The sequence below is a fragment of the Jaculus jaculus genome, chromosome 21 (assembly GCF_020740685.1).
Source record: "Jaculus jaculus isolate mJacJac1 chromosome 21, mJacJac1.mat.Y.cur, whole genome shotgun sequence".
In the NCBI taxonomy this organism is placed as follows: domain Eukaryota; kingdom Metazoa; phylum Chordata; class Mammalia; order Rodentia; family Dipodidae; genus Jaculus; species Jaculus jaculus.
This window is the reverse complement of record NC_059122.1, coordinates 7,016,265-7,027,188: the sequence shown is the minus strand read 5'-3', so window position 1 is coordinate 7,027,188 and position 10,924 is coordinate 7,016,265. Positions and strand designations below refer to the sequence as shown.

Sequence of the window (10,924 nt, the reverse complement as noted above, 5' to 3'; positions counted from 1 at the left end):
AGGGCCCAGGTTTGATTGCCCAGGACCCACATAAGCCAGCTGCACAAGGTGGAGTATGCATGTAGAGTTTGCTTGAAGTGGCTAGAGGCCCTGGCATGCCCATTCTCAATCTCTCTCTCTCTGTAATAAATAAATAAGATATGTTTTTTTCTGAGGCTGGGTCTCAATGTAAGCCAAGCTGACCTGGAACTCACTCTGTAATCCCAGGCTTGGCCTTGAACTCACAGAGATCCTCCTACCTTTGCCTCCCGAGTGCTGGGATTAAAGACGTGTGCCACCATGCCCGGCTAATAAATAAGATTATTATTTTTTTGTTTGTTTTGTTTTGTTTTTCGAGATAGGGTCTCATTCTAGCTCAGTATGACCTGGAATGCACTATGTAGTCTCAAGGTGGCCTTGAACTCAATGTGATCCTCCTACCTCTGCCTGCCCAGTGTTGAGAAAGATTTTTTTTTTTTTCAATTAAAAAATGTGGTAGGGTTGTGTGTGTGTGTGAAGTGGGGGGGGGGTGCTGGAGAGATGGGTTAGCAGTTAAGACACTTCCCTGCAAAGCCAAAGGACCCAGGTTCAATTCCCCACCACCCACATAAGCCAGATGCACACGATGGCACATGTGTCTGCAAGTTCAAATTTTGCAGCAGCTGGAGGCCCAGGCTTATCCACTCTCAGTGTGTCTCTCTCTCTCTCTCTCTGTATCTGCCTCTCCTTCAAATACGTGTAAAAATAAAAATACGCTTTTAATTATTAAAATTAAAAAGAAAAACGCTGGGTGAGTTTCACGGCCTTGGGGCGGCGTGCAAGCTTGGCAGGAACTGACTAAGGGAGTCCTTCATCCTAGGAAAACACACACACCTCTCCCTATAAGAGGAGGAGGTGACCCACCCCAAGGCTCACTGGAGGGAACCCCCTTTTAAAAAAAATTTTTTTTTTCCTCTCTCTCTCTCCCTCCACCCCTCACCCCCAAAGTGTCAGGGTCAGTCCCTTGGCTGGCATCAGCAAGGCTGGGATGGGAGGAAGGTTGGTTGGTGGTGGTGGAGGGGGGGGGGCGGGAGGGGGAGAGGTGGGAGGAGGGAAGAGAAAGTGCGGGGCGGAGCCTCCAGGACCCGGCCAGCCAATGAGAGCGGCGCGTCCCTGGTCCGATCCCCGGCGAGGCTCCCCATTGGCGGGAGGCTGGGTCTCGGCCCACCGAACCTTGGCGCCCGCAGCCAATGGCGAGGCGAGGCGGCGGCGGCGGCGGCGGCGGCGGCGGGGGAGGGGGCGGGGGGAGGGCGCGGGGAGGGGAGGGGTCCCGAGCCAGCCCGGGGCTCGGTGGGGACGTCGGGGGCGCAGGTGTGGGGTGTGTTGTTTTTTTTTTTGGGGTGTGTGTGTGTGTGTGTTTGCAGAGCCCGGGAGCCGGCGGCTTGCGGAGGCAGGAGGGCCGGCGGCGCGCGGGCTCCATCGGTCTCCCCGCGCGGGGCCCCCCTCGCCCGGTCTTCCCGCCCGCCGGCCTCATGGAGCCCGCCGCGTCGCTGGCCGTGTGCGCGCTGCTCTTCGTGCTGTGGGTGCGCGTGAAGGGGCTGGAGTTCGTGCTCATCCACCAGCGCTGGGTGTTCGTGTGCCTGTTCCTGCTGCCGCTCTCGCTCATCTTCGACGTCTACTACTACGTGCGCGCCTGGGTGGTCTTCAAGCTGAGCAGCGCGCCGCGCCTGCACGAGCAGCGCGTGCGGGACATCCAGAAGCAGGTGGGACCCCCGGGGTGGGGGGGGGAGGTGTGTGCGTGCGTGTGCTGGGGGGCCAGGTGCGGGGAAGGGGCAAGGGGAGGGGTCGGGGGTGGCATCTCTGGGCATGCACTGAGCACAGGTAGCCTGGGACAGCTGAGGTGATGGTGGTGATGATGGGGAATGTGGGGTGAGGGAAGGGAAGGGGTTCCCTGTGCATGCACTGAGCACAGGTAGCCTGGGACAGCTGAGGTGAGGGTGGTGATGATGGGGAATGTGGGGTGAGGGAAGGGAAGGGGTTCCCCGAGCATGCACTGAGCACAGGTAGCCTGGGACAGCTGAGGTGGTGGTGGTGATGATGGGGAATGTGGGGTGAGGGAAAGGAAGGGAATCCCTGTGCATGCACTGAGCACAGGTATCCTGGGACAGCTGAGGTGGTGGTGATGATGGGGAATGTGGGGTGAGGGAAAGGAAGGGGATCCCTGTGCATGCACTGAGCACAGGTATCCTGGGACAGCTGAGGTGGTTGGTGATGGGGAATGTGGGGTGAGGGAAAGGAAGGGGATCCCCGTGCATGCACTGAGCACAGGTAGCCTGGGACAGCTGAGGTGGTGGTGATGATGGGGAATGTGGGGTGAGGGAAAGGAAGGGGATCCCTGTGCATGCACTGAGCACAGGTATCCTGGGACAGCTGAGGTGGTGGTGATGATGGGGAATGTGGGGTGAGGGAAAGGAAGGGAATCCCTGTGCATGCACTGAGCACAGGTATCCTGGGACAGCTGAGGTGGTGGTGATGATGGGGAATGTGGGGTGAGGGAAAGGAAGGGGATCCCTGTGCATGCACTGAGCACAGGTATCCTGGGACAGCTGAGGTGGTTGGTGATGGGGAATGTGGGGTGAGGGAAAGGAAGGGGATCCCCGTGCATGCACTGAGCACAGGTAGCCTGGGACAGCTGAGGTGGTGGTGATGATGGGGAATGTGGGGTGAGGGAAAGGAAGGGGTTCCCCGAGCATGCACTGAGCACAGGTATCCTGGGACAGCTGAGGTGGTGTTGATGATGGGGAATGTGGGGTGAGGGAAAGGAAGGGGTTCCCCGTGCATGCACTGAGCACAGGTACCCTGGGACAGCTGAGGTGGTGGTGGTGGTAATGGGGAATGTGGGGTGAGGGAAAGGAAGGGGATCCCCGTGCATGCACTGAGCACAGGTACCCTGGGACAGCTGAGGTGGTGGTGGTGGTAATGGGGAATGTGGGGTGAGGGAAAGGAAGGGGATCCCCGTGCATGCACTGAGCACAGGTATCCTGGGACAGCTGAGGTGGTTGGTGATGGGGAATGTGGGGTGAGGGAAAGGAAGGGGATCCCCGTGCATGCACTGAGCACAGGTATCCTGGGACAGCTGAGGTGGTGGTGGTGGTGATGGGGAATGTGGGGTGAGGGAAAGGAAGGGGATCCCCGTGCATGCACTGAGCACAGGTATCCTGGGACAGCTGAGGTGGTGGTGGTGATGGGGAATGTGGGGTGAGGGAAAGGAAGGGGTTCCCCGTGCATGCACTGAGCACAGGTATCCAGGGACAGCTGAGTTGGTGGTGATGATGGGGAATGTGGGGTGAGGGAAAGTAAGGGGATCCCCGAGCATGCACTGAGCACAGGTATCCTGGGACAGCTGAGGTGGTGGTGGTGGTGATGGGGAATGTGGGGTGAGGGAAAGGAAGGGGTTCCCCGTGCATGCACTGAGCACAGGTATCCTGGGACAGCTGAGGTGGTGGTGATGATGGGGAATGTGGGGTGAGGGAAAGGAAGGGGCTCCCTGCGCATGCACTGAGCAAAAGTACCCTGGGACAGCTGAGGTGGTGGTGATTGTGATGGGGAATGTGGGGTGAGGGAAAGGAAGGGGCTCCCTGCGCATGCACTGAGCAAAAGTACCCTGGGACAGCTGAGGTGGTGGTGATGGTGATGGGGAATGTGGGGTGAGGGAAAGGAAGGGGATCCCCGTGCATGCACTGAGCACAGGTATCCTGGGACAGCTGAGGTGGTGGTGGTGGTAATGGGGAATGTGGGGTGAGGGAAAGGAAGGGGATCCCCGTGCATGCACTGAGCACAGGTATCCTGGGACAGCTGAGGTGGTGGTGGTGGTAATGGGGAATGTGGGGTGAGGGAAAGGAAGGGGATCCCCGTGCATGCACTGAGCACAGGTACCCTGGGACAGCTGAGGTGGTGGTGGTGATGGGGAATGTGGGGTGAGGGAAAGGAAGGGGTTCCCCGTGCATGCACTGAGCACAGGTATCCTGGGACAGCTGAGGTGGTGGTGGTGATGGGGAATGTGGGGTGAGGGAAAGGAAGGGGATCCCCGAGCATGCACTGAGCACAGGTAGCCTGGGACAGCTGAGGTGGTTGGTGATGATGGGGAATGTGGGGTGAGGGAAGGGAAGGGGTTCCCCGAGCATGCACTGAGCACAGGTATCCTGGGACAGCTGAGGTGGTGGTGATGATGGGGAATGTGGGGTGAGGGAAAGGAAGGGGATCCCCGAGCATGCACTGAGCACAGGTATCCTGGGACAGCTGAGGTGGTGGTGATGATGGGGAATGTGGAGTGAGGGAAAGGAAGGGGCTCCCTGCGCATTCACTGAGCAAAAGTACCCTGGGACAGCTGAGGTGGTGGTGATGGTGATGGGGAATGTGGGGTGAGGGAAAGGAAGGGGATCCCCGTGCATGCACTGAGCACAGGTATCCTGGGACAGCTCAGGTGGTTGGTGATGGGGAATGTGGGGTGAGGGAAAGGAAGGGGTTCCCCGTGCATGCACTGAGCACAAGTACCCTGGGACAGCTGAGGTGGTGGTGATGATGGGGAATGTGGGGTGAGGGAAAGGAAGGGGTTCCCCGTGCATGCACTGAGCACAGGTATCCTGGGACAGCTGAGGTGGTGGTGGTGGTAATGGGGAATGTGGGGTGAGGGAAAGGAAGGGGTTCCCCGTGCATGTACTGAGCACAAGTACCCTGGGACAGCCGAGCTGGTGATGATGGGGAATTTGGGGTGAGAGAAAGCAAGGGGTTCCCCGTGCATGCACTGAGCACGGGACACAAGTAACCCTGGGACAGCCAACCACACAACCGGTCCTCGTGGGGTCAAGGCATGTGAAAAGTTGTGTACAGTTTGTGCAGCAACAGTGTCTGGCAACTGTCACCAGGCCAGCTGAGCATTCCCCACAGAAGTTTTTTTTTCCCCCTGCCTAGGTGGATCTTGGAAGAGTGTGTTTATGTGGTGTGTGTTTACGGGGTGGGGATGCTTAGGGAAGGCGTGTCAAGGTGGAGTGGGGCAGAGGCCGGCAAGCTGGAGAAATGGTCACGCCCCCCCACACACACACGCTTGGTAGGGAGGTTGGAAAGTCAGTTTGGAGAGAGGGCCTGATGCTGGGTTAGGAAGTGGAGGTTTATGTTTTGTGTGGCACAATGCACTCTGAGCTAAAGTGAGGTGACATGCCACCTTTCTGCCCCCAAGCTCCCCTGCAGAGGTCCTTCCCACTCCCACCCTGAGCCTCTGCCCATGAGGAGGACTGGATGGACAGGAGTGTCCATCTCACCCATCCGGGCTCCAGAGCTGGCTGTGTTCACGCTGCAGCCGAGTGCTCTATCCTGTCTCTTGCTGGCGGATGATCCCGTTGACCCGCCCTGCCGCTCTCCCTAGCCAAGGCTGTAAAACTCCCGGGACTGTTAATCTGACTCACCTCTGGCCCCTGGGGCCTGGCTTGAGGCACCTTTGTGAGTGCTTGTTAACCTCAGCTACAAGAACGGATGCACTGTGAACAGAAAACAATGGAGCTCTCTGAGCCAGCCTGTGCCCTAGATCAGCCAGGCCACTTTGTCTACCATTTATAGTCCTCACAACCTTGTACCTGTTTTACTAGTGGGAAAGAAAACAAAACAGAGGTTTAATCAGTGAGTCATGTGCCCAGGACAACACTGCTCGTTAACAGGACTGGAACTCGAGTTAGCTCGAGTTCAGAGTCCATAAACGCTCGACTCTTCTCTCCTGTCCCCTTAACCATTCCAAAAACCCGGTTAAGCCTGGTTTCCTTGCCCTTGTCCTTGGAGCCGCCATGCCTGCCTTTGACTTGAAAATTCGATCAAGAACAATCCACTTAGGCATGAACTCTTCTGCTCCAGGTCCAGTCAGCTCTGATCCAACCAGTATCTCAGGCTGGATGGCTTCTGCCATGCAGGTGTGGCCCCCTCCTCCATCCTGTATGCAAACTCTGGGCCACTATACCCAAGTTACCCGGTTGGGGGGGGGGGGCCTCTGTCATCCCAGCACACTGAAGACAAGAAGACGTTTAAAATTTAAAAAAGAAAAAACAAGTATGCGCAACAGTGGGGGTGATACTGGCTCAGGTGTGGCTGAATCCAGGCCCTCTCCTCTTCCATCTCTCTGTATCCTTGTTTAAAAAAACGAAACAGGGCTGGAGAGATGGCTTAGCGGTTAAGCGCTTGCCTGTGAAGCCTAAGGACCCCGGTTCGAGGCTCGGTTCCCCAGGTCCCACGTTAGCCACATGCACAAGGGGGCGCACACGTCTGGAGTTCGTTTGCAGAGGCTGGAAGCCCTGGCGCGCCCATTCTCTCTCTCTCCCTCTATCTGTCTTTCTCTCTGTGTCTGTCGCTCTCAAATTAAAAAAAAAAAAATTTAAAATAAAAAAAGAAAGAAAACAAAACTCCCAACAGTTTCTGGCCTCCATCCAGCCAGTGTCATCCTACCCCAGGGAAGAGCGAGAGAGTTCCTTCCCCTGGAACTAGATTCAATAGGAGCTTGACATAGAATAGGGACTGGAGAGACGGCTTAGCGGTTAAACGCTTGCCTGGGAAGCCTGAGGACCCTGGTTCGAGGCTCGATTCCCCAGGACCCAGATGTACGAGGGGGCGCATGCGTCTGGAAGGTCATTTTCAGTGGCTGGAGGCCCTGGTGCGTCCATTCTCTCTCTCTCTCTGCTTCTTTCTCTGTCTCTCTCAAATAAATGAAAGTAAAACAAAAAAAAATTAGCTGTTCCTTTGTAAACTAAGTCCATCTGTCCTTCCCATGTCTGCAGTCCTACAGTCACGACCGTATGACTGTGGACAAGTAATTTTTTGCCGGGGTTTCTTTATCTGCTAAAGGGGATCACCCCCAACTTCCTGGGGCTGTGAGAATTCACTGGACAGCATACAGCAGGCTTGTAGCATGACGGAAACACCCTGTAGCTGCTAATAAGTCTCGTCTACCCATGTGTGGTTTCGTTTCCAAGGTAGGTAGTCCAGGCTGACCTGGAAGACACTTTGTAGCCCCAGGCTGGCCTTGAACTCATGGCCATCCTCCTACCTCAGTGCTGGGATGAAAGACGTGTGCCACCGCCCCCGGCCTGGTGATAATTTTTATAATTACTCTTATTACCAAACACTCCCGCCTGCTCCAAATCTTTAAGCAACAGGTTGCTGCTGCCTGACGCATTTCAGCCTTGCCAGTGTGGGAGATAATGCCATGGGCTGTGGCCAGCAGACAGTTGCCCCAGACCTGGCCTCCCAGTGCTTGGGTAAAGAAAGGCATCTTGCCCAACTACCTCCCCCCGCACCACATTCCCCCCCAAAAAAAGAAGGAATGCAAGCTGGCCTGGGAAGCCAGGCTGGGGACAGCTTAGCCTTGTCTTGCCGTCACAGGTTCGAGAATGGAAGGAGCAGGGCAGCAAGACGTTTATGTGCACCGGGCGCCCTGGGTGGCTCACCGTGTCGCTGCGAGTTGGGAAGTACAAGAAGACACACAAAAACATCATGATCAACCTGATGGACATTCTAGAGGTGGACACCAAGAGGCAGGTAAGTTGGCGGGTGCGTGGGGGTGGGGGAGCCCAGCTGTCCCATGACTCAGCGAGTACATGGGGCCCTGCTCCTCAAGCGAGTGACTCATAACAGTTGAGTTGATGGCATTCCAGAATAGATGGGACCAGGTCTACCTTTGTCTTCCCGAGCCTCACAGGTACCCAGAGGGGGAGAGAGAGAGAGAGACAGACAGACAGACTGGCCGCAGCCGGTCAGGCAAAGTGATCGGTTCTTTGGATTATCTTCAGTTCTGTAGGATATTACCAAAAAAAAAAAAAAAGTGAGGCCAAAGGGAAACTTTTTATTCTGTTTTTTTTCAAGGTAGGCTCTCACTCTAGTTTAGGCTGACCTGGAATTCACTCAGGGAATTCTCAGGGTGGCCTCGAACTCATGGCGATCCTCCTACCTCTGCCTCCCGCGTGCTGGGATTAAAGGCGTGCACCACCACACTGGGCTTTGTTTTGGTTTTTTCAAGGTAGGGTCTCACTCTAGTTCAGGCTGACCTGGAATTCACTGTGGAGTCTCAGGGTGGCCTCGAACTCATGGCGATCCTCCTGTAGGAAAAAACCCCCACAGGGGGTCCCCACGCTCTGCCTGGATAAGGCGACACCCCAAATCACTCACTCACGAGAAGCGGTCTTGATGCAAACTGCAAGAGGATTTTATTCCAAGCGCGCTGGGGCCCACAGTCGTACACCGCACAGGGGTAGAGGACTGCAGAGCCCTGAATGCAGGAACAGGACAGTTTTTATAGGGTTTCTAACAAAGCCTGTGCCTTAGACCAATCATTTTCTAATATTAGGAGCCCCGCAGGGTGTTAGCCAGTCAGTTGGTGCCACCCCATAGTTTCTAAGCCAATTAGTTTATGACCTTGGTGGTCAGCGTTTGCGCAGGTCCTTGGGTGGGAGTAGCAGAGTGTGGTACCAGTCTCCTGTGACCTTGGAGGTCAGCACTTGTGCAATTCCTTAGGTGGGGGTAACAGAGTATGGTATCAGCCTCCTATGACCTTGGTGGTCTGAGGCAGGCTGCTACAGCCTATGGTGCGAGTTACTAAGGCTTACAGTGTAGGCTACTAAGGCTTACAGTGTGGGCTATTAAGGCTTATGGTGTAGGCTATTTACAGAAACCAAATAAGTGGTTCACTTCATTACTCATTTCCCATCCTTGAGGGCTATCTCATGCCCTTTTACCTAGTTTTATATTAGGAGTGGGCTCTGATACAATGAGAAGAGGGATTCTTTACTTGCTTCTGACAGAGATTAAAACCTGGAGTTTGAGGTATGCAGGTGGCCCGCTTAAGCTCCCTTTGGAGCGTGATAGTATTTCTGAGCTTCTGAATTCTTGGGCCTTTCACTCCTACCTCTGCCTCCCGCGTGCTGGGATTAAAGGCGTGCACCACCACACCGGGCTTTGTTTTGGTTTTTTCAAGGTAGGGTCTCACTCTAGTTCAGGCTGACCTGGAATTCACTGTGGAGTCTCAGGGTGGCCTTGAACTCACGCCAATCCTCCTACCTCTGCCTCCCAAGTGCTGGGATTAAAGGCATGTGCCACCATGCCCAGCTTAATTTTTTAAGGATATTTTATTTATTTGAGAGAGAGAGAGAGTATAAGAATGAGAATGGGCACACCAGGGCTTCTAGCTACTGCAAATAAACTCCAGATGTATGCGCCCCCGTGTGCATCTGGCTAACTTGGTTCCTGGAAAATCGAGCCTCGAACCAGGGTCCTCAGGCTTCACATGAGGGCAAGTGCTTAACCGCTAAGCCATCTCTCCAGCTCTCTCTCTCTGTCTTTCTGTGTTAAATAAATACATAAAATTAATAAAGGAGTTGCAGCATTGATTACTCCACACCGCTAGGAACTTGGTAAAATCCAGCTTGATTTTAGCCATTCTGACAGGGCTGTAGTAAGAATGTCATTGTGGGTTGAGTTTGCATTTCCCACGTGACCGAAGATCTTGGCCAGCTTTCTTTGTGAATAGTTGCCAGTTGGGTATATTGTCTTTGGTGAGGCCTGTTCAGATCTTGTGCTAACTTCTTTAAAATCAGGTTACTGGGCTGGAGAGATGGCTTAGCGGTTAAGTCCTTGCCGTCACATGAAGCCTGAGGACCCTGGTTTGAGGCTCGATTCTCCAGGACCCACATTAGCCAGATGCACAAGGGGGCGCACGCGTCTGGAGTTTGTTTGCAGAGGCTGCAAGCCCTGGCGTGCCCATTCTCTCTCTCTCTCTCTCTCTCTCTACCTCTTTCTCTGTTACTCTCAAATAAATAAATAAAAATGAACAAAAGTATTTTAAAAAAAATCAGGTTGCTGTATGTTCTGGAAGGAAGTCTTCACCAATGATTTGCAAATAGTTTTCTCTGAGTCTGTGGCTCGTCTTTTAAAACCAGAATTTTATCTTATTTTATTTATCTATTATTTTATCTTATTTTTTGTGGTTTTTTTGGGGGTAGGGTCTTGCTCTAGCCCAGGCTGACCTGGAATTCACTCTGGATGGCCACAAACTCACAGCAGTTCTCCTTACCTTTGCCTCCCCAGCGGAGGGATTAAAATCGTGTGTGACTACGCCCAGTCGAGAATTTTAAATTTTTGTAAAATCCTATCTGGCATCTTACTCATTTATACATTGTGCTTTGATGTTGCATTTCAGAAATCTTTGCCTAATTCAATGCCACAAGGTTTTTCTGCTTGATTCTCTTAGAGAAGTTTTATTAAAAAAAAAACAAAAAACAAAAAACAGTGGAGAGATCTGGCCTGGTGTTATTAACTGCAAATTCAATTTCTTTTTTTTTTAATAGGTCTTTTTTATTGTTGTTGTTTATTTTTATTTATTTGAGAGCAACAGACAGAGAGAGAATGGGTGCACCAGGGCCTCCAGCCACTGTAAAGGAACTCCAGATTCATGTGTCAACTTGTGCATCTGGCGAACGTGGGTCCTGGGGAATTGAGCATTGAACCGGGGTCCTTAAGCTTCACAGGCGAGCGCTTAACCTCTAAGCCATCTCTCCAGCCCCCAATTTCTTTAATAGAAATGGCTTGTTTCTTCTTGGGTGAGCTTTGACAATTGGTGAATCAAAGACATTTGTTTGTTTCATCAGGCTGTTTGATTTGTTCACAAAGCACTGTACATAATGCTCCCTCATCGATTCCGTGGCTATGTGGATTCTGTGGCCATGGCAGGTGTGGCATTCGTTCTTGCGTGATAATTGCCTCTGCTTTTCCCCCGATCTGTCTGAATGAAGGCTAAGCAAGTTAGGCTTTGGTTTTGGTTTTGGTTTTGGTTTTACGAGGTAGGGTCTCACTCTAGCCCAAGATGACCTGGAATTCACTATGTAGTCTCAGGGTGGCCTCGAACTCTCGAACTCTTGGCAGTGCTCCTACCTCTGCC

General features: G+C 53.5%; 1 protein-coding gene across 1 annotated transcript in view; it reads left to right on the top strand.

Moving 5' to 3' along the window:
• Positions 1-1,393: 1,393 nt before the first annotated feature.
• The window catches only part of Dhcr24 (24-dehydrocholesterol reductase), a 30,911-nt gene continuing 21,380 nt past the window's right edge, over positions 1,394-10,924 (top strand). Inside the window, exons 1-2 of the mRNA XM_045139266.1 lie at positions 1,394-1,721; positions 7,378-7,533. Of these exons, the coding sequence (XP_044995201.1) occupies positions 1,491-1,721; positions 7,378-7,533 (387 nt within the window). The 5' untranslated portion in view covers positions 1,394-1,490. The remainder of the gene's footprint in view (positions 1,722-7,377; positions 7,534-10,924) is intronic.